The sequence below is a fragment of the Zootermopsis nevadensis genome, unplaced genomic scaffold, assembly GCF_977971745.1.
Source record: "Zootermopsis nevadensis isolate Lab colony 2312 unplaced genomic scaffold, Znev_1.0 Znev_ptg000031l, whole genome shotgun sequence".
Classification (NCBI taxonomy): domain Eukaryota; kingdom Metazoa; phylum Arthropoda; class Insecta; order Blattodea; family Termopsidae; genus Zootermopsis; species Zootermopsis nevadensis.
In genome coordinates this window covers 4569417-4593560 of record NW_028259163.1, presented here as the reverse complement: position 1 = coordinate 4593560, position 24144 = coordinate 4569417, and the positions used below count along the sequence as shown (strand labels likewise).

The following is a 24144-nucleotide window of genomic DNA, read 5'->3' as shown; positions in this document are numbered from 1 at the left end:
ACTGTGTTGGTGAGTTTATCTCTGTGCTGTATCTGTAATTGGCCACCAGGCTGTTGATACAGCACACAAATAATAAAGAATTGAATTGAATTGAATTGAATTAGAGATGTCACTTCCCGTTTTGTTAAACGAAAAAAGTTTAAAGGCAAGATTTTTACAGAGGATAGAGTGGTTTCCTTTTAAAAATGTGGTATTTGTTTATGATACCCCACTTTTAAAATGTTCGCCAGTGTTCTATAGGAAAGAAAGTTACTTAAGTAGTTTTCGGTAGACTTAAACTTTATTTAATCGTACAAGGATAGAGCCTAATGTGTCTACGGGTGTGGCAAGTCACCATTAGATAATGTTTACATGAAGATGGATAATGAATAATCCACATCAACAAAGGAGAACATGATTTATGCATAGAGATACGCACTTTGGATTGCAGAAATAACCCGTCGGACAATTTATGTTGCCTGGTAGGATAGATACATTAACATCTGCGCAATATGTATATGTTGTGTCGAAGTTGCAGAAGAATCCAGGTCCTACGCACGACTTAGGCGACTGAGTAGGTGTAAATGTAGATCCACTTGTAGATGTATATCTACTTCTAGGTTGTAGATCTTGTAGGTGTACGTGTAGGTCTACTTGTAGATGTAGAACTAGTTGTAGGTGTAGATCCACTTGTAGATGTAGATCCACTTGTAGATGTAGAACCACTTGTAGATGTAGATCCACCTGTAGTTGTAGATCCACTTGTAGTTGTAGATCCACTTGTAGGTGTAGAACCACTTGTAGTTGTAGATCCACTTGTAGGTGTAGATCCAATTGTAGATGTAGAACCACTTGTGGGTGTAGATCCACTTGTAGGTTTAGATCCACTTGTAGTTGTAGATCCACTTGTGGGTGTAGTTACAGTAACACTTGTAGATCTAGTTGTAGATGTAGTTACTCTTGTAGGTGTAGATTTGGTTGTAGATGTCGTAGATGAAGTTTTACAAACAGCATCGCCTTTGCTTAAACAAAATCTAGAATACGAGTCAAAGAGTAGCTTATTCGGGCACTTCATGTCGCCGAGAATCAATTGGCCAGAACGTTGTACACATTGATAATATTTAGAGCAGTCATCTGGATTTGGGAATCTCCCTACTGTCACACATTTGAAGCCTGCAGTTTGAGTGAATACTGTCTTCGACGAAAGCAGATGAAGAAATGTCACGATCACCATCTGTAACAAAGAAATGTAATTATTTACAAAGAAATTCTAAAATAATATACTTAGTCTTAGGTTGGCTAATCTGTCCTTACGACAACACTTAAAATCTCTTGTGAGGTTTATTCAGTGTACAGTTCAGATTTTCATACGGGGCATGCGCATTAGATTTGGGCGAGACCAATAACAGGTGTAAGGTGCAAAATTGGTCTGAGTATTAGTTTAACTGTAACTAAATTGTTTGACCAAATGACTTCACGAAATGATCAATAATGACGTCACTTACTATGAAAACGTAATTTGTGGTCGATGCTTATTTTATGGAGGGGGGGGGGGTCGAATGTTACGTGACGGACCAACAGTAAATAAAACAAAATTTCTTGTAGGAACAAGACTGCCTACAGATTGAGTGAAAACCAAAATTTAAAGCCATTGCAGAAAGAAAACGGAATGTTAGTTGTGATCTCAGGTTTATAAGATTTGGAAACATAGATTATATAAAACATTTACATGGCTGAAATATATTTAGGAAGAAAATAATAATTTATATTGATCTATATTACAAATTAAGACACGAATGGAATTATTTGATAAGCAGTGATTCTTTAATGCAACGTGCCATACAAATATATATATGTGTATATATATATATATATATATATATATATACACACATCAGCGAATAATATTAAGACATGTCAATACGCTAAGCCATTACACACGTCAATATTCCACTTAGTGAATTAGTGAATAAAGTGTATATGTCCCAAATGGCCACCGTTAGCTTCGTTGCATAGTTGATAACGGTGAGCTACTGACTTAGAAATTTGAAATTCTGTATTAATACGTATATGTATACATATTTCTGGGACACTTTATTCCATCATGTATCTACACTCAAAAGTGTCTTATACCAGCAGATACTTGTATTTTATAACAAATGTTTTTTGACTAACTGAAATCATTGAATGTTGAATGTTATACTTACCGTAAGCTTTATCGCCTGTGATTTCTCCATTTTATAATATAAATAACGTATATTATATTCCAAGATCTGCTAGTTCCAGGTGCGATGTTGAGAGATGTACGAGTATGCAGTCGTTTAAAAATCAATTAGGGAACGGTTTCTTTTTATATGATTTCCAAATAATACGTCATAAATTTTAGCACAGAATTTGTGTGCTAAAGGCTTTAATAGCATGACTTAATGCATTTCACTCTCGCTTGGTTTTGGGATGTATTTTTACCCTACTTCAAGTAAGTTTTCGTGAAATTATTTGTGCCAGATTACAGAATGTTACACAAACTTGTAAACTGGAAAGGTACAGTCCGTGTCCAAATACTCAAGAGTTCTCCAAATTCGTTCTTGGAATGTTTTAATTTATGTTATTCCTGGATTTGACAGGAATTCGTAATAAATTAATTCACTACTCAGGAAGTGATTTTTAAAATCTTTGAAAGTATATTTCGTACACAAATACACGTATTATCCTCAATGCCTTCTTTCTTAACTGCATTTAGAAGGTTTTAAATTAGATTTTATCCATATATGTCTAATTGTTTTCGACTTGAATTGATGACAATGCGTTAACCTTATATTATTATGACAATTAACACGTGTTACTGCTCACATAAATGTATAAAAAAGGAAGTAATCTTATGGTTTGCGTGGTTTCGTATGAACATGACTGTCTTTTGTTATTTTGGGTCATGTAGTTACGTAGAAATTAACCTTCTTTTTAGAGGTATTGTCTCTGTCATAAGGCCGTTAAGTCCTCGCCTTGATTATGGAGAAGGTAAATACCTGCTAAATTTCGGTCAGTTCTTATCAGAGTACACGGCGAAACATCCCAGAACACAATTCTTTATCTTCACATAATCCACCGTGATAGCCTGAGTTTTCAATTCTTCCACGATTAATGTCGTTAAAAATTTCGCTACATTTTGTACATGATTTTCTTTATTGTCTATGGATATTTTTAGAGATTCGCGTGAAGTAACTTGAATGTCAAAGACTCACTTAAATTCGGCAGGGGTTCCTAAAATGCTTGTCCTTAAGTTGGTATGCCATCTTTTCTGTTGGGTCTATTTTGATTTACTCTGACAGTACGTTTGGCAATGCTGGCGTATAAATATTAGTATTCTTCTTCTTTTCTTTACAGCGTCCAGAGGTAGGTGAATTCACGCCAAATTTAAAAAAGTATTTCCTCAATTCCGTTTTAATATTGTCCATGTACGTTTATGTAATCGTATTTCGTTTTCCTTTGGATTCTCTCATCAAAATTATATTCGTTCATCTGTAAAGAATGTCCTACACTCACCTTCATGATTTGATCGCTTGATAATATTTGGTGATATTCCCACAAATTTCGAAGTTCGTCATTATGAAGTTTTATTCTCAGGCATTATAATTTTTATATCCACGTGTTTAAAAGACAATAAAATAACAACGAGGTAAAACTTGTAGGGGAACAATAAGACGCTTTTGTGATGTTTGTGAAAAAAGGTAGTATCTGTGACTGAAATGAAAATTATTTTCCTAATCTTTAAATTGCTTTTACATATTCACTGTCAAAATATATTTTTTTACAGATTTAATCTTTCCTGTCCTGAAGTCAAATTAGTACACCCTCTCACCGATACATTGCATTGGCGCGATTGTTCATCTCATTTACTGAGATAGTTCAACTTCGATCCAACAGATGGCAGGAGTACTTCTGCGGAACATTTGCCTGTTCATACACTCAAAACACGCACTTATTATTATTATTTATTATTATTATTATTAATATTTTTTTCTTTCGAAAATGCGGCTATTATGGTAGTGAACTTCTCGATACTGCAGTTCGATAAAAGAAGGAATTTAAAAACATAAATATCTAATTTGTGTTATATAATTTTCGTTATTGCTGAAATGTGATTTTCATGACGTCGAGTATAAAGATGGCTGCCATTAGAGGAATTTATAATCTCCATCATAAAGATTTGTACATTCAAACATCGATGGTCCCTGAAACGTTGTTTTCGTATCTTTCGCATTTGACGGGGCTGATCGCCCAAGAAGATTTTATTGAATGTGTCATATCATCTCCTGTCTTTTGATACAAATTTTTACAGTTACCTTTCCTATAATTATTCGATATCGGTGTCATCAGTTCAGAATGAAATGTGGTCCATAATCACTTGCAGACAAGCCACTGAAGAGAGAGGTGTGGGGAAAAATGCAATTTATGTACCCAAGCAGGGAGTTTTATTTCGTGTAGTTGGTAAAAGTGCGTAGTCGAACATGGCGACGTCGTTACCGAAAATGTCGAAGTGCGTGAACTTGTTTGGGACGTGCAACGTGTTTTGAAATTGACTGTACAGCACGAGACATTCTGAGACTGCTGTTGCCTGGCGTACTTTGAGACAATGCAAGGGTCCTTTCGAGGGTACGCAGCATACGTGATTGATTTTGAATTGGGTAATATGTCAGGGAATATTATCATAACTCATTTTATTCCTTGCTTCATCAACTGATAACGCTCAACTTTTGTTTTTGGGCTCGTACGCTTAACATTATAAACAGCGTTAACCAGTTGATCTTTATAATGGTAGAGTGTAGTGTTCTCTTTGCGGTACGGTCTTAATTCTTAAATATCATTTATATCAGCTTCGGTTCAATATTAAATGTGAAGTAATACATTCTCAGTCCTTAATGATCTTCCACTAACTTTTATTGTTTCGGGATTTTATTTCTTCAGAACAAACATTTGTCACGAACTTTGTGTTTCACACACCACACGGACAACTCTCATTATACACGGGGATTGCATTCTTGTGGTCCACTGGAAATAATGAAAGCGCGTAAAACGGGAAACGTTCCTTGATAAAACTTAATAAGATTCGTCGATGTCAGAGGCTTTAAATTTTGAATGTGGGTTAGGATACTTTTCTCCATATAATATAATAAAATCACTAATATACAGAATAGCGGATAGCAGAATCGCGTATAATGAAAGTCGCCCTTAATTATTTGTACTCCACGCTGAGGATTGAATGTTGCGTTACATAGTAAGGCGTAAGAACTGCAAAGGATGTGTGAATTCGGATTGTAGGATTTTTAAACTATAAATTCGAAAGGATTGTAAAATAAATTAACTTATTCTGTTTTAGGTACTCTATAATCACTTTCCCTGAGAGGCTGAGGAAAACCATGATGTCTCAGGTGTTGGTGATCGGTATGTACCAGAAAATACGAGCTCTTATTTTTTTTAATATGAGGCATCCCGTAACATTTCTAAAATTATAATTTCCTCCCTTGCATTTACAAAGACATGTGACTTCTTAACTCTAGTCTTTTATCCACAAAATATGACGGAACTTTTAACATTTTAATATTATACAATATCTTGTTATTTTTATATAAGGCTGTAATCATTTATATAAACAGTTTCATCAGAAACCCTACTTCCCAAATAGTTAATTGTAAACAAAGTTTTAAAATCGAAATATTTTTTCACAGATACACAGTGGGAACCATAAAATATATAGGTTTTGTTAATACAAACTTAGTTTCAAACTCTTCGCCAGTGTCCTGTATGGAAAAAATTACTTACGTAGTTCTTTGTAAACTTAAATTTTATGTAATCATACAAGGATAGACCCTAATGTGTCTTCGGTATTTCAAATCAGCATTAGATAATGATTCAATGATAATGGATGATGTAGGTAATCGATTTTAACAATGATTAATATGATTTAAGCATGGAGATGTACACTTTGTGTTGCAGAGGTAACCTTCCTCACAATTTACGACAGGAAAATTATCATCTGTGCAATTTATATATGATATATGAGAATTGCAAAAGAATTCTGATCCTACGCATTGGTTAGGCGTCTGAAGATTTGGAGCCGATGAAATTGTAGTTGTGGGTGCAGTTGAAGCCGTTGAAGTTGAAGTTCCACAAGTAGCCTTAGAAGCCTTTACACAAATTCGCGAAGCGGAATCAAAGAGTAGGTTAAGAGGACATGAAGTTTTTAAAAGGTAAAATCTACCATAAACTCCTAGACATTCATAGTATTTAGAGCAATCTTCTGGATTTGGGAATCTTCCTGATGTCACACAAGTAAAACCTCCATTCTGACTCAATACTGTCTTCGACGAAATTAGATGCACAAATGTTACGATCGCAATCTGTAACAAAGAAACGTAATTATTTACAAATTAATTCTAAAAATATTGTACTTTATTCCCCACGCGTTGATCAGGAGACACCTACAAAAATTATCGATGTGACCCTCAGCCTATAATTTCTCCGTGTTTCCTCAATTATTCTTCTGCATAGAAGATCCTTACTTAAATGTTTTATTACAGTATCTTTGGAATTCATTACCTGATTTCAAGCAAATATTTATAAATAAATAGCTACTTTCCTTGAAAACCTACGTAATATTTAACAGAATACTAATAAATTAATAACGTGGCCTGTACTAGATAAAAAGATTTTTATTAATGTTTTGGATATTAAAATACATTTCAGGTTATAACGCACTAGTGGTATACTGGGATGTTTTATCGTGTAGTCTGGTAGAATTTTACCGACGTTTCAGAGGTTTTTAATGCCTAGTTCATCAGTGGCGATGATCGGTTAACTTCTATCATGCTACACGGCGCAACATCCAGATTAAATTTATTAATATACAAATTAAAAGTTAGAAATAAATCACAATGAATATTAATACCATTCAGGTAGTTTACACTCAAAGTAACCAACGTCAAATTATAAAGACATTACATAGTTATAGGAAAACTTTATGAACGACAGATTTGTTCGTAAGCAGTGACGGAGTTATTGAAACCAAATGATTAATAATGACGTCACTGACTTTGTGGTTGATGTACGTTTTGTGGGGGGTCGAATGTCAACGTGAGGGACCAACAGTAAATAATGGAAAATTTCTAGTAGGAATAAGATTGTCTACTCTTTCGATGAAAGTCAAAATGTAGAGCCTTTGCAGAAAACAAGAAAACATGAATGTAAGTGGTGACCTCTGGTTTATATGATTCGGAAAAAAAGGTTATATAGAGCATTTACATCTCTTCAATGGATTTGGGGAAATTAATAATGATTTATTCCCCTGTTTATTATACATTTGAAAACGAAAAGAATTATTTTATAAGAAACAATTATTTTTAACCCAGATTGCCCTAAAAATATGTGTCCGTATTTCACCGAATGAAATTAAGACGTTTCAATATACGAAAACATTACAATCGTCAACATCGGAACTTAGTGAATTCCCGAATCTAGTGTAGGAGTTAAAAATGACCATCATCATGTTTGTGTCATAGTTGGTAATGGTGAGTAACTGACTTAGAAATTTGAAATTCCGTATTATAATTTTTATAACCCTTTTTGGGACACTTCGTATAAAAATGTAACTGCACTGCAAAACTGTCTTGTATCAGATACTTATATTTTACAACAAATAGTTTTTGACTAAAAGGAAATTATTGAATGTTGAGTGTTTAACTTACCGTAAACTTTATCTCCTGTAATTTCTTCATTTTAAGGTCTAATTAATACATGTTATATTCCAAGAGCTGCTGGTTCCAGATGCAATGTTCAGAGTTACCTGAGATGTATGAATATGCAGTCGTAAACAAACCAATTACAGAGCGATTCATATTATGTGATTTCTAAATAACACGTTGTAAATTTCAGCTCAGAATCTGTGTGCTGAAGGCTTTAATACGATGTCTTAATGTCTTTCACTGTAGCGACCTGTCGCTAATTCCTTTATCTCAAGTTCATGAGAGTGTTCTTGAAAGTATTTGTGACAAGTTTCGAAATATTATAGCAACTAGTAAACAAGCAAACTGGAAAAATGCGGTTCGTACCAGAATACTAACAGTTCACAAATTCGTTCTTGGAATATTTCCGTTAAAATTGTTCAGGGATCCGACAGGAAGCCACAGTAAATTAATCCACTACGTGAACGGTATTATAAAGAGGTTCCGAAAGTTGATTTATTACCGAAATACACACGATATGCTCTAATAATGTTTGGTATAAAAGTAAATATCCCTAATACGTTTCCAGAGTTCGAGACCCGGTGAGGTTGTTTCGTATCACGATAAGTAACTTGAATAGTTGGCGCTTTAGATTGTTTATATACTAAAAACAATTTTATAAATGCAAAATTCATTGTAAGATACGTCTTGAGATTTGTCTTAACCTGAGAGTTGTAAATAAAAATATATTTATCAAACACAACGTCTTACTTCATAAACTTACGAGTCATGAGATCGTAATGTTTTGTGTAGGTAATGGACGTCTTTGATAATGAAAGAGAAGGCTATCTAGCTTTGTGGCAGTGAACTAGACTCATGAGCGGGTTGTCATGCGATCGAAATTTTGTTCTTAAAACCTTGCATACCGTGTAGTATGAAATCGCGTATAAAAACAAAACATTCTACACTTTAAAACAAAACTACATCGTCCCAGACGCGTTTCAAACTCATGACTTCGTCATTTACACTGCACAAATAATTACAGCAAGAATGTCGTATATTTCTCCATGAAATCTAACTGTACGTCATTTAATGATTCTCTGTCATGTTGGTACTCTTAAAATCGTTAAGATTAAATGTCTCTCTTTTTGCCGTAAAATCCAAAGTTTCGTTATATTCTCTTTTCTTCTTGAAGTGAATTTCCTTCAAATGATATGCCCTTTTTCCAATACCATTAACTGGTCTCTCTTAAATAACTGCGTTAGGAGTATAGAATGACTAGATGACTTGCGAAGAAAGTGGTCTTCGGCTATCTTTATTTACTCTGACAGTAAGTTTGGAAAAGCAGGCTTATAAATAATATAATTCTTTGGGTTTCGTTCGTTTCTCACTGTAAACAGCGTTAATCACTTGATAATTTTACTGATACAGTGTAGTGTTTCCTTTGCGGTACGGGCTAAATCCTTTTGATATTGTTTAGATCAGCTTTGGTTCAATATTAAATGTACTGTTCCGACGTTTACTTACACACTCTTGCCAAATGTTTGTCAATTGAATAAGGTTGACTACTTTACGGACCGAGATTCGAACTGTGTACCCAGAATGCAAATCGTGTGTTCTTCCGCTGAAATGTCTCATTCGAGAAATCTGTATTTGGTTCAACATCGAAATAGATACAACAAAAGTTGTTTTATCTTCTGAGTCATGATTTTCTGCTAGGAAACTTACCTGCGTCTCTGACCCAATTAATAACCACACAGTCAGGGACATTGAAACGTCGATAAATCAAGCAAATTTAACTAGTTTTCTTTTTATTGATGCAGACAACAATTTCCTATTTGTTATTACATCTTCTTGTTTCATAATTACAGGCCAATTGAAGTATGAAAGTCTGCACATTTAAAATTAAATTTTTCTTTCTAGTTTTAACATTGTCATAGTGCATACTGCAATTTAGTAACCATGATCTATTTTCGTAAGGTTTCATACTTATTTGGTTGCAGACTTTTAATTATGTATGTAACACGGCATTGGAGTTCTCATTTTAAATTCAAACAGACGTCGTATTTATACTGTAGCAAACTTGGAAGATATTTAATTTGGGCGACGTAATAACACATTCTCAGTAACTTTTGGTCTTCCACTAACTTTTATTGATTCGTGATTTCATTTCTTCAGATTAAATATTTGTCACAATATTTGAGTTTCACGCACCACACGGACGACTCTCATTATACACGGGTATTGCATTCTTGTGGTCTACTACAAATTTTGAAAACGCGTAAAACGAGAAACGTTTAACAATCGTCTCGCAGAAGTCTCCGGCGCTAAGTTTGGCATCAGCGTCACATTCCCTGATAAATCTTAATAAGATTCATCGAGGTCTGAGGCTAGGATGTGGGTAGGATGACGTTGCTCCATATAATTTAACATAAAACCGCTGATATGCGGAATAGCGGATATCAAAATCGCGTATAATGAGAGTCGCCCATAATTGTTTGTTCGTCACGCTGAGAATTGAAAGTTGTGTTACATAATAAGGCGTACGAACTCCAAAGGATATGTGACTTTGGATTGTGTGGTTATTGTAAACTATAATTTATAAAGAATTCGAAATAAATTAACGTCACCTATTTTGAGTACTATTTCATCATTTATCTTGAGTTGCTGAGTAAATCCATGATGCTTCTGGTATTGGTGATCGATCTCTGTATGAACATACGCCTTTTTAAGATATTTTAATCTAAGAGATCCCTTAACACTTCTTAAATGTTTTATTTATACCTTGCAGTTATTAAAATATTCCTCCATTTCTTGGATCTACACTTCTGAGCAGGGCTGTGAAGTCGGTACTAAAATCTCTGGCTCCGGGTTCGACTCCGACACCGACTACTTTATAAAAGCTCAATATGCATTAGTAAGGGTACACCTACTAAAATGGTAAATGACACCATAAGAGATTTTATCACCACCACGTGAATCATCGGACTACTTTTTAGACTTTTAACCTATTTTTAAATGTAATTCTTAATTTTTATTGCAGAAATCTGTTGTTTTATAGACAGTTTGTATTCTTAAGGTACTAGAGCGAACGTTACAAAGCATTATTTCCACAATATGTGGATAAACGCGTCGTTGAATCTCCCCAAGCGTGAGGCCACACGGTATAAATATTGTTCTTAAGATTTCATATTGAGGTCGGGGTCGAAGTCGGTGCATTTTTACCGACTCCGATTCCACAGCCCTGCTTCTGTGTGTTTGTTCATTTATAGTTTCAATGTTTTATTGCGTTTTGATATTTGAGTACAATCTTCTTTTCACTTATATCATAATCAGTTCCATTAGAGATGTTACATCCCGTTCAGTTAAACTAGAAAAATATCTTAAAAAATCATCATTTTTACAGAGTAAACAATGGATTTATTTTAAACATGTGGGTTTTTGTTTATAATATCCTGGTTTTAATATAATCACCAGTGTTCTATAGGAAAGAAAGTTACTTAAGTAGTTTTCGTTAGACTTAAACTTTATTTAATCGTACAAGGATAGAGCCTAATGTGTCTACGGGTGTGGCAAGTCACCATTAGATAATGTTTACATGAAGATGGATAATGAAGATAATTCATATCAACAAAGGGAAACATGATTTGTGCATGGAGATACGCACTTTGGATTGCAGAAATAACCCGACGGACAATTTAGGTCGCCTGGTACGATAGGTATATTTACGTCTGCGCAATACGTAAATGATGAATTGGAGTTGCAGTAGAATCCAGGTCCTACGCACGGGTTAGGCGTCGGAGTAGTTGGAACCGGTGTAGGTGTAGTTCCACAAGTAGCATCAGCGGGATTTAAACAGTATCGAGATAAATCGTCAAAGTGTAGGTTATTCGGGCACGTCATGTAGCCGAGTTCCAATTTGCCATTGCGGTATACACATTGATAATATTTAGAGCAGTCATCTGGATTTGGGAATCTCCCTACTGTCACACAAGTGAAGCCTGAAGATTGAGTGAATACTGTCTTCGACGAAATTAACTGAAGAAATGTCACGATCACGATCTGTAACAAAGAAATTCTTCATTGTTCTTTTTGCATAGAAAATCCTTCCTGAAATGTCTGATTATGGTATCTTTCGAATTCATTACCTGATTTCAAGAAAATATTTAATAGGAATTCTAGCCACTCTCCTTGGAAACCTACGCCATACTTTAACACAATATTGCGAAATAAATAATTTGTCTGTTCCGCATATTAAGTCTTAATATTTTTGGATATTACGTAATATTTCAGGTTCAGACGTAAGAGCGTATAAAATTGTCTGGTTGTATTCTAGTATGTTTAGTCGTGCAATATGGTAGAATGTTACAGATGTTTCAGAAATACGTTTTGCCTTCATTATTAAATCGAAAGTCGGAGAAATTTTACCACAACGAACGAAATGTGTAATTTCAAGCAAATAAATGGTTACAAATAAAGTATAATTACGAATATAAACAATACAAAAGACTACATTCGGTGTAACAAATGTCAGACTATAAAGATATTACGTAATTATAACAAAATTTTATGCACGACAGTTTTTTTAAGTAGTGAAGGAGTTATTGAAACCAAATGATCTATAATGACGTCACTGAGTATGAACACGTTATTTGTGGTTGCATTTACATAGCTACAATATTTTTGGTAAGAAAATAATAATTTATATCGTTATATTATAAATTAATAAACTAGTAAAATTGTTTGATGAGAAGCAGTGATTTTTTTAACACAACATGTCATCTAAATATGCACACATACTGCAGCGAATAATATAAAGACATTTCAATATACTAAGCCATTACAAACATCAGCACTGGCATTTAGTGAATTAGCGAATCAAGTGTTAATGTTAAAAATGACCACGGTTAACTTTGTAGCACAGTTGGTAACGGCGAGCAACTGACTTGTAAGGCTTAAATTTCGTTTAACAATTTATATAAATCTGTTTGGTACACTTCGTATAGAAATCTAACTACACTGCAAAACTGTCTTGTATAAGATACTTATATTTTAAAACTTATATTTTTTGACTAAATGGAAATTATTGAATGTTGAAAGTTTAACTTACCGTAAACTTTATCGTCTGTGATTTCTGCATTTTAAAATCTGATTAACTAATATTTTTTTCCAATATCAGTTAGTTCCAGGAGCAATGTTCAGAGTTATCTGAGATGTGTGAATATGCAGTTGTTTAAAAACCAATTGCAGAAATTTATTTTATATAATTTTTAAATAACATGTCATAAATTTATTGCTGTGTGCTGACGGCTTTAATACGATCTCTTAATATCTCCCATTGTAATTAACTTTATTCGAATTTCTGTTTTCCTAGTTCATGAGAGTGTTCTTGAAAATATTTGTCACAGGTTACGAAATATTATAGCAACTAGTAAACAACGAAACTGGAGAAATGCAGTCAGTACCAGAATATTCGCAGTTCCCACTTGCATTCTTGAAATATTTCCATTACGATTGGTCCTGGATCAGACAGGAAACCACATCAAACTAACCAACTAAGTGAACTGTATTTTAAAGTGGCTCGGAGGATTTATTTTCCTACTGGAACATACATAATATCTCGTGTGTTCTTTACTACGTGCATTTGGTATTATAAAATCAAATTTTATCTAAATCCGTCCAGTGGCTCCCGATTAGAATTAACTGAAGACGGACAGAGACGACCAGATCATAATGCGTTCTCCCTATTTACTTTGTGCAAGAACGTACAGAAAGGTGGTAAAAGTTATTCACGCCCTCTTAATTATTTATCTTCTTCGTCGAAATGAAACTTTACACAACCGCCACACAAACATTAATTAACATTTGAAAAGAATTAACATTTCAGATATGTTTGTATGTATGTGTGTGTATTTATGTTTACTTCCAGTGCAAAAATTAAATAACGCATTTTAACTAAACATGTGATTTATATCTTAATTGCGTCATGTTTGTGTTTTATTGATACAATATTTTATTTTCCGTCTATACACAAACTTAAAATAATGTTGTTTAAAATTACTTAAAATTATAACATTCTCAGTAGATACTGCATCTTGTTACAAAAAAACAAAAAATGTAACAAGATGCAGTATCTACTGAGAATGTTATAATTTTAAGTAATTTTAAACAACATTATTTTAAGTTTGTGTATAGACGGAAAATAAAATATTGTATAAACATGTGATGTTTTGTTTTAAAGCCACTGAGATCATACAGAAAGGTAAGTTATCCTAAGGAAGTCTTCACACTTCGATATCGAGTGAGGATGATTGCTGTAGTGTAGAATCTAAACATAATAGTAAAACGGCGTAAATATCATTTTTTTTAAATGGCAGAGAATTCCTACGAGGGCCAAAATACATAACAAAATTACTCCTGGGTTTTATTTCCGGTAAAGTTTGTTTTTGTATTTTGGGAACTAAGGACTATGAAAGAACCGAAGCAAAGAGACCTCACGAAGTACCTTCAAACGCAGTATCCTGGGTTTGTTTCTATATCAAAAAGTATTTAATAAATGCGAAATGCATTGTACAAAATGTATTGATATATGCGTTAACGTGTTAGCTGTAAATAAAATATATTTATTAAATACAACGTCTTACTTCATAAACTTATAAATCATGAGATTGCATTGTGTTCTTTATAAAATGGACGTTTGTAATAATGAAGTAGAACGTGATTTAGCCTAGTGGAAACGTACTAGACTCATGTGCGGGTGGTCATGGGATCGAAACTTGGTACAGTGTTGATTAGCCCTTCACATTCCATGTTACTTTTTTACACTGCACAAATAATTATAGCAAGAATGTCGTATATTTCTCCGTGATATCTAACTGTACGGCATTTGATGATTCTGTATCATTTGGTACCCTTTGAATCGATAAGATTAAATGTCTCTGTTCTTTCCTTGAAGTCCAAGGAATCATTAAATTACCTTTTCTTCCTGACATGAATTTCCTTTGATTGGTTAACCTCATTTCCGTCACGTTCCAGCTGGTCTCTCTCTTAAAGAACTGCGTTAGGAGTATAGAATTGCAAGAGACCTTACGAAGGAAGTGGTGTTGGTCTATTTTTATTTACTCTGACAGTATTTTTGGAAACACTGGAGTCTTAATAATATAATTCTTTGGGTTTCGTCCGCTTCTCACTGTAAACAGCGTTAACCACTTGATAATTTTACTGATAAAGTGTAGTGTTTCCTTTGCGGTATGAAGTAAATCCTTTGATATTGTTCAGATCAGCTTCGGTTTAATATTAAATGTATTGTTCCGACGTTTACTTGCACACTCTTGCCAAAAGTTTGTCAACTGAATAAGGTTGACTACTTTATGGACCGAGATTCGAACTGTGTACCCAGAATGCAAATCGTGTGTTCTTCAGCTGAAATGTCTCATTCCATATATCTGTATTTAGTTCCACATTGAAATAGATACAACAAAAGTTGTTTTATCTTCTGAGTCATGATTTTCTGTTACGAAACTTTCTTGCGTCTCTGACCCAAATAGTTACCACACAGTCGGGAACATTGAAACGTCGATGAAACAAGCAAATTTAACTACAGTTTTCTTTTTATTGGTGCAGACAACAATTTGCTGTTTGTTATTACATATCCTTGTTTCATAATTACAGGCCAATTGAAGTACGAAAATGTTACAGTTGGCATATTTAAACTCAGAACATATTTTTTAGTTTTAATACCCGCGTAATTGTCATATTGCATATCGTAATTTAGTAACCATGATCTATTTTCATAAATTTTCATACTTATTTGGTTGCAGACTTTTAAATATGTATCTAACACGGTATTGAAATTCTCATTTTAAATTCAAACAGACGTCGTGTTTGTACTGTAGCAAACTTGGAAGATATTTAATTTGGACGACGTAATAATACATTCTCAGTAACCTTTTGTCTTCCACTCACTTTTATTATTTCGGGATTTTATTTCTTCAGAACAAACATTTGTCACGAACTTTGACTTTCACGCACCACACGGACGACTCTCATTATATACACGGGGGTTGCATTCTTGTGGTCCACTACAAATTTTGAAAACGCGTAAAACGAGAAACGTTTAACAATCGTCTCGCAGAAGTCTCCGGTGTTACGTTTGTCATCAGCGTCACATTCCCTGATAAAACTTAATAAGATTCGTCGAGGTCTGTAGTTTGGATGTGGGTAGGATAACGTTGCTCCATGTAATATAACTCATAAACACTAATATGCGGAATAGCTGATATCAAAATCGCGTATAATGAGAGTCGCCCACAATTGGTTGTTCGTCACGCTGAGAACTGAAAGTTGTGTTACATAACAAGGCGTACGAACTGCAAAGGATATGTGACTTTGGATTGTGTGGTTATTGTAAACTATAATTTATAAAGAATTCGAAATAAATTAACGTCACCTATTTTAAGTACTGTTTCATCATTTACCCAGGGATGCTTTTGGTATTGGTGACTGGTCTCTGAATGAACATACGTCTTTTTAAGATATTTTAATCTAAGAGATCCCTTAACACTTCTTAAAAGTAATATTTATACCTTGCATTTAATAAAATATTCCTCCATTTCTTGGATCTACACTTCTGAGCAGGGCTGTGAAGTCGGTACTAAAATCTCTGACTCCGGGTTCGACTCCGACACCGACTACTTTATAAGAGCTCAATATTTATTAATAAGTTTAAACTTACTAAAATGGTGAATGACACCATAAGAGACTTCATCACCACCACGTGAATCATCAGCCTACGTTTTAGACTTTTAACCTATTTTAAATATACGACTTAATGTTTATTGCAGAAATCGGTTGTTTTCCAGACAGTTTGTATTCTTAAGGTACTAGAGCGAAAGTTACAAAGCATTATTTCCACACCATGTTGCTCAACACGTCGTTGAATCTCCCTAAGCGTTAGGCCGCCAGCGACTCACACGGTATAAAAATTGTTCTTAAGATTTCATATCGAGGTCGGGGTCGGTACATTTTTACCGACTCCGATTCCACAGCCCTGCTTCTGTGTGTTTGTTCATTTATAGTTTCAATGTTTTATTGCGTTTTGATATTTGAGTACAATCTTTTTATCACTTATATCATAATCAGTTCCATTAGCGATGTTAAATCCAGTTCAGTTAAACGAGAAAAATATGTTAAAAAATCATCATTTTTACAGAGTAAACAATGGATTTATTTTAAACATGTGGTTTTTGTTTATAATATCCTGGTTTTAATATAATCACCAGTGTTCTATAGGAAAGAAAGTTACTTAAGTAGTTTTCGTTAGACTTAAACTTTATTTAATCGTACAAGGATAGAGCCTAATGTGTCTACGGGTGTGGCAAGTCACCATTAGATAATGTTTACATGAAGATGGATAATGAAGATAATTCATATCAACAAAGGGAAACATGATTTGTGCATGGAGATACGCACTTTGGATTGCAGAAATAACCCGTTGGACAATTTATGTTGCCTGGTGGGATAGGTACATTTACGTCTGCGCAAAGTGTAAATAATGAGGCGGAGTTGCAGAAGAATCCAGGTCCTACGCACGGGTTAGGCGTCGGAGTGGATGTATTTGTAGTTGTAATTGAAGTTGTAGTTGTAGATGCACAAGTAGCATCAGCGGGAGTTAAACAAAATGTAGATGAATTGTCAAAGTGTAGGTTATTCGGGCACGTCTCGTCGCGGAGTTCCATTTTGTCAGAACGTTGTTTACATTGATAATATTTAGAGCAGTCATCTGGATTTGGGAATCTCCCTTCTGCCACACAAGTGTAGTTTAGATTTTGACTCAATACTGTCTCCGACGAAATTAGATGCACAAATGTTATGATCGCAATCTGTAAAAAAGATACGTAATTATTTAGAAATAAATTATGAAATAATGTACAAATTGTTTGGTTGGTTAACCTTTCCTTACGACAGCACTTAAAATCCTTTACGATGTTCGTTCAATGTACAGTTAATTTTTTTAAACTGGGCATGCGCATTGCATTTGTGCGAGTCCAGTAACCGGTTTGAGGAATTAGAGGGGTTTGTGGATTAGTTTAGCTGTAAGTAAATTATTTGTTTTATTTTCAGACGTAAGGGCGTATAAAATTGCCTGGTTGTATTCTAGTATGTTTAGTCGTGTATTATGGTAGAATGTTACAGATGTTTCAGAAATACGTTTTGCCTTCATTATTAAATCGAGAGTCGGAGAAATTCTACCACACCAAACGAAATGTGTAATTTCAAGCAAATAAAAGGTTACAAATAAAGTATAATTACGAATATAAACAATACAAAAGACTACATTCGGTGTAACAAATGTCAGACTATAAAGATATTACGTAATTATAACAAAATTTTATGCACGACAGTTTTTTTAAGTAGTGAAGGAGTTATTGAAACCAAATGATCTATAATGACGTCAATGATTTTGAAAAAGTTATTTGTGGTTGATATACGTTTTGTGGAGGGTCGAATGTTACGTGAGGGACCAAAAGGAAATAACGCAAAATTTCTAGTAGGAATAAGATTGTCTACAGTTTCAGTAAGGGCCAAAATTTCAAGATATTGCAGACACCAAGAAAATCGGAATCTAAGTGGTGACCTCTGGTTTATATGATTCGGAAAAAAAGATTATATAGAGCATTTACATCTCTTCAACGGATTTCGGAAATAAAATAAGGATTTATTCGACTGTGTATTAGAAATTTCGTAACGAAAAGCACTATTTTATAAGAAACAATGATTTTTAACGCAGATTGCCCTAAAAATATGTGTACCTATTTCACCGAATAAAATTAAGACGTTTGAACATAAGGAAACATTACAACTGTCAACATCTGCACTTAGTGAGTTGGCGAATCTAGTGTATTTCACGGTCACATTTGTGTCAAAGTTGATAATGATAAGCAACTAACTTAGAAATTTGAAATTCCGTATTACAATTTGTATAAATCCGTTTAGGACACTTCCTATAAAAATCTAACTACACTACAGAACTGTCTCATAGAAGATACTTGTATTTTACAACAAATAGTTTTTGACTAAATGAAAATTATTGAATGTTTAACTTACCGTAAACTTTATCGCCTGTGATTTCTGCATTTTAAAATCTGGTTAATATATGTAATATTCCAAGAGTTGCTAGTTCCAGAAGCAATGTTCGGAGTTATCTGAGATGTGTGAATATGCAGTCGTTTATAAACTAATTGCACGGAGGTTCACTTTATATATTTTCTAAATAATATGTCATAAATTGCAGCGCAGAATCTATGTGCAGAAGGCTTTGACACGACCTCTTAATGTCTTCCATTGTAATTACTTTTATTCTAATTTCTGTTTTTCTAGTTCATGCTTGTATTCATGAAAATATTTGTCACAGGTTACGAAATGTTACAGCAACTAGTAAACAAGCAAACTGGAGAAATGCAGTTCCCACTTGCACACTGTCACCAAATGTTTGTCAACTGAATAAGGTTGACTACCTTATGGACCGAGGTTCGAACTGTGTACCCAGAATGCAAATCGTGTGTTCTTCCGCTGAAATGTCTCATTCCAGAGAATCTGTATTTAGTTCAACATCGAAATAGATACAACAACAATTGTTTTATCTTCTGAGTCATGATTTTCTGTTGCGAAACGTACCTGCGTCTCTGACCCAATTAGTTACCACACAGTCAGGAACATTGAAACGTCGATGAAACAAGCAAATTTAACTACAGTTTTCTTTTTATTGGTGCAGACAACAATTTGCTGTTTGTTATTACATCTTCTTGTTTCATAATTACAGGCCTATTGAAGTATGAAAATATTACAGTCGGAATATTTAAAATTAAAACAATTATTTTTAGGTTTAACACGCGCGTAATTGTCATAGTGCATATTGCAATTTAGTAACCATGATCTATTTTCATAAAATATCATACTTATTTGCTTGCAGACTTTTAAATATGTATCTAACACGGCATTGGAGTTCTCATTTTAAATTCAAACAGACGTCGTGTTTATACTGTAACAAACTTCTATGAAATTTAATTCGGGCGACGTAATAACACATTCTCAGTAACTTTTGTTCTTCCACTAACTTTTATTGTTTCGGGAATTTATTTCTTCAGAACAAACATTTGTCACAAACTTTGACTTTCACGCACCACACGGACGACTCTCATTATACACGGGTATTGCATTCTTGTGGTCCGCTGCAAATCTTGAAAACGCGTAAAACGAGAAACGTTTAACAATCGCCTCGCAGAAGTCTCCGGTGTTAAGTTTGTCATCAGCGTCACATTCCCTGATAAATCTTAATAAGATTCATCGAGGTCTGAGGCTAGGATGTGGGTAGGATGACGTTGCTCCATATAATTTAACATAAAACCGCTGATATGCGGAATAGCGGATATCAAAGTCGCGTATAATGAGAGTCGCCCATAATTGCTTGTTCGTCACGCTGAGAATTTAAAGTTGTGTTACATAACAAGGCGTACGAACTGCAAAGGATATGTGACTTTGGATTGTGTGGTTATTGTAAAGTATAATTTAGAAATAATTCGAAATAAATTAACGTCACCTATTTTGAGTACTGTTTCATCATTTATCTTGAGATGCTTCTGGTATTGGTGATCGGTCTCTGTAAGAACATACGTCTTTTTGAAATATTTTAATCTAAGAGATCCCTTAACACTTTTTAAAAGTTTTATTTATACCTTGCATTTAATAAAATATTCCTCTGTTTCTTGGATCTACACTTCTGAGCAGGGCTGTGAAGTCGGTACTAAAACCTCTGACTCCGGGTTCGACTCCGACACCGACTACTTTATAAAAGTCCAATATTTATTAATAAGGGTACACCTACTAAAAGGGTAAATGACACCATAAGAGATTTCATCATCTCCACGTGAATCATCAGCCTACGTTTTAGACATTTAACCTATTTTTAAAAATAATTCTTAATTTTTATTGCAGAAATCTGTTGTTTTCTAGACCGTTCGTATTCTTAAGGTACTAGAGCGAAAGTTACAAAGCATTATTTCCACACCATGTGGATAAACGCGTCGTTGAATCTCCACAAGCGTGAGGCCACACGGTATAAAAATTGTTTTTAAGATTTCATATCGAGGTCGGAGTCGAAGTCGGTACATTTTTATCGACTCCCACTCCGACTCCACAGCCCTGCTTCTGTGTGTTTGTTCATTTATAGTTTCAATGTTTTATTGCGTTTTGATATTTGTGTACAATCTTTTTATCACTTATATCATAATCAGTTCCATTAGCGATGTTAAATCCAGTTCAGTTAAACTAGAAAATTATTTTAAAAAATCATTTTCACAGAGTAAATAATGTATTTATTTTAAACATGTGGTTTTTGTTTATAATATCCTGGTTTTGAAATATTCACTAGTGTTCTATAAGAAGAACATTCATAAGTAGTTTTCCAGAGACTTAAACTTTATTTAATCGTACAAGGATAGAGCCTAATGTGTCTACGGGTGTGGCAAGTCACCATTAGATAATGTTTACGTGAAGGTGGATAATGAAGATAATCCATATCAACAAAGGAAAACATGATTTATGCATGGATTTGCGCACTTTGGATTGCAGAAAAAATACGGCGGACAATTTATGTCGCCTGGTGGGATAGGTACATTTACGTCTGCGCAAATTGTAAATGATGAGTTGGAGTTGCAGAAGAATCCAGGTCCTACGCACGGGTTAGGGGTCGGAGTAGTTGGAACCGGTGTAGGTGTAGTTCCACAAGTAGCATTAGCCGGATTTAAACAAAATTTAGATAAACTGTCAAAGTGTAGGTTATTCGGGCATGTAATGTTGAAGAGTTTCAATTTGCCAGAACGTTGTTTACATTGATAAAATTTAGAGCAGTCATCTGGATTTGGGAATCTCCCTTCTGTCACACATTTGAAGTTTCCATTTTGACTCAATACTGTCACCGACGAAATTAGATGCACAAATGTTATGATCGCAATCTGTAAAAAAGACACGTAATTATTTAGAAATAAATTATGAAATAATGTACAAATTGTTTGGTTGGTTAACCTTTCCTTACGACAGCACTTAAAATCCTTTACGATGTTCGTTCAATGTACAGTTAATTTTTTTAGACTGGGCATGCGCATTGCATTTGTGCGAGTCCAGTAACAGGTGTGAGTAATTGAGGTGGTGTGTGGATTAGTTTAGCTGTAAGTAAATTGTTTGTCTAATTTTCAGACGTGAGAGCGTATAAAATTGTCTGGTTGTATTCTAGTATGTTTAGTCGTGCAGTATGGTAGAATATTACTGATGTTTCAGAAATACGTTTTGCTTTCAATAATAAATCAAAAGTCGGAGAAATTCTACCACACCAAACGAAATGTGTAATTTCAAGCAAATAAAAGGTTACAGATAAAGAATAATTACGAATATAAACAATACAAAAGACTACATTCAGTGTAACAAATGTCAGACTATAAAGACATTACGCAATTGTAAGAAAATATTATGCACGACAGTTTTTTTAAGTAGTGACGGAGTTATTGAAACCAAATGATCTATAATGACGTCACTGATTTTAAAAACGTTATTTGTAGTTTGTGCACATTTTTTGGAGGGTCGAATGTTACGTGAGGGACCAACAGCAAAAAACGCAAAATTTCTAGTAGGAATAAGATTGTCTACAGTTTCAGTAAGGGCCAAAATTTCAAGACATCGCAGACACCAAGAAAATCGTAATCTAAGCGGTGACCTCTGGTTTATGTGATTTGGAAGAAGGTTATATAGAGCATTTACATCTCTTCAATGCATTTGGGAAATAAAATAAGGATTTATTCGACTGTGTATTAGAAATTTGGTAACGAAAAGCACTATTTTATAAGAAGCAATGATTTTTAACGCAGAATGAAATTAAGACTTTACAATATACGAAAACATTACAATCGACAACATCGAAACTTAGTGAATTGGCGAATCTAGTGTAGGTCACGGTCATATTTGTGTCAAAATTGATAATGATAAGCAACTAATTTAGAAATTTGAAATTCCGTATTACAATTTGTATAAATCCGTTTGGGACACTTCCTATACTCTAATTATACTGCAAAACTGTCTTTTAGCAGATAATTGTATTTTACAACAAATAGTTTTTGACTAAATGAAAATTATTGAATGTTTAACTTACCGTAAACTTTATCGCCTGTGATTTCTGCATTTTAAAATCTGGTTAATATATGTAATATTCCAAGAGTTGCTAGTTCCAGGAGCAATGTTGAGAGTTATCTGAGATGTGTGAATATGCAGTCGTTTATAAACTAATTGCACGGAGGTTCACTTTATATAAATTCTAAATAATATGTCATAAATTTCAGCGCAGAATCTATGTGCAGAAGGCTTTGATACGACCTCTTAATGTCTTCCATTGTAATTACTTTTATTCTAATTTCTGTTTTTCTAGTTCATGCTTGTATTCATAAAAATATTTGTCACAGGTTACGAAATATTATAGCAAGTAGTAAACAAGCAAACTGTAGAAATGCAGTTCCCACTTTCACACTGTCACCAAATGTTTGTCAACTGAATAAGGTTGACTGCTTTATGGACCGAGATTCGAACTGTGTACCCAGAATGCAAATCGTGTGTTCTTCCGCTGAAATGTCTCATTCCAGAGAATCTGTATTTAGTTCAACATCGAAATGGATACAAAAAAATTGTTTTATCTTCTGAGTCATGATTTTCTGTTGCGAAACGTACCTGCCTTTCTGACCCAATTAGCTACCACACAGTCGGGAACATTGAAACGTCGATAAATCAAGCAAATTTAACTACAGTTTTCTTTTTATTGAAGCAGACAACAATTTCCTATTTGTTATTACATCTTCTTGTTTCATAATTACAGGCCTATTGAAGTATGAAAATGTTACAGTCGGCACATTTAAAATTAATTTTTTTTTTCTAGTTTTAACATTGTCATAGTGCATATTGTAATTTAGTAACCATGATCCATTTTCATAAAATATCATACTTATTTGGTTGCAGACTTTTAATTAAGTATCTAACACGGCATTGGAGTTCTCATTTTAAATTCAAACAGACGTCTTATTTATACTTGGAAGATATTTAATTTGGGCGACGTAATAATACATTCTCAGTAACCTTTTGTCTTCCACTAACTTTTATTGTTTCGGGATTTTATTTCTTCAGAAGAAATATTTGTCACAATCTTTGAGTTTCTCACACCACACGGACGACTCTCATTATACACGGGGTTGCATTCTTGTGGTCCGCTACAAATTTTGAAAACGCGTAAAACGAGAAACGTTTAACAATCGCCTCGCAGAAGTCTCCGGTGTTAAGTTTGTCATCAGCGTCACATTCCCTAATAAATCTTAATAAGATTCGTCGAGGTCTGAGGCTAGGATGTGGGTAGGATAAC

General features: G+C 34.0%; 2 protein-coding genes across 2 annotated transcripts; both read right to left on the bottom strand.

The window, feature by feature from the left end:
* Nucleotides 1–258: 258 nt before the first annotated feature.
* On the bottom strand, nt 259–931 carry LOC147872022 (uncharacterized; the record flags this gene model as incomplete). The annotated part of the gene is made up of 1 exon (XM_087359398.1): nt 259–931. A coding segment is annotated over one exon (336 nt), but the record flags the coding sequence as incomplete, so codon positions are not given.
* Nucleotides 932–10959: 10028 nt separating this feature from the next.
* On the bottom strand, nt 10960–23260 carry LOC110840950 (uncharacterized). Its single transcript, XM_087359242.1, has 3 exons — nt 22894–23260; nt 21287–21706; nt 10960–11756 (listed from the first exon to the last, which is right to left on the bottom strand). Exons 1-3 carry the CDS (start codon nt 22921–22923, stop codon nt 11322–11324), a joined length of 885 nt encoding a protein of 294 aa, XP_087215368.1. The 5' UTR covers nt 22924–23260; the 3' UTR covers nt 10960–11321.
* Between the last annotated feature and the right edge of the window lie 884 nt (nt 23261–24144).

Coding starts and splice junctions, on each gene's coding strand:
- LOC110840950 (XM_087359242.1), bottom strand. CDS start 22,923: ATGCAGAAATCACAGGCGATAAAGTTTACG. Junction 21,707..22,893: donor CACAGGCGATAAAGTTTACG/GTAAGTTAAACA, acceptor TCTTTTTTACAG/ATTGCGATCATAACATTTGT. Junction 11,757..21,286: donor CAAATCCATGCATAAATCAT/GTTTTCCTTTGT, acceptor TCTTTGTTACAG/ATCGTGATCGTGACATTTCT.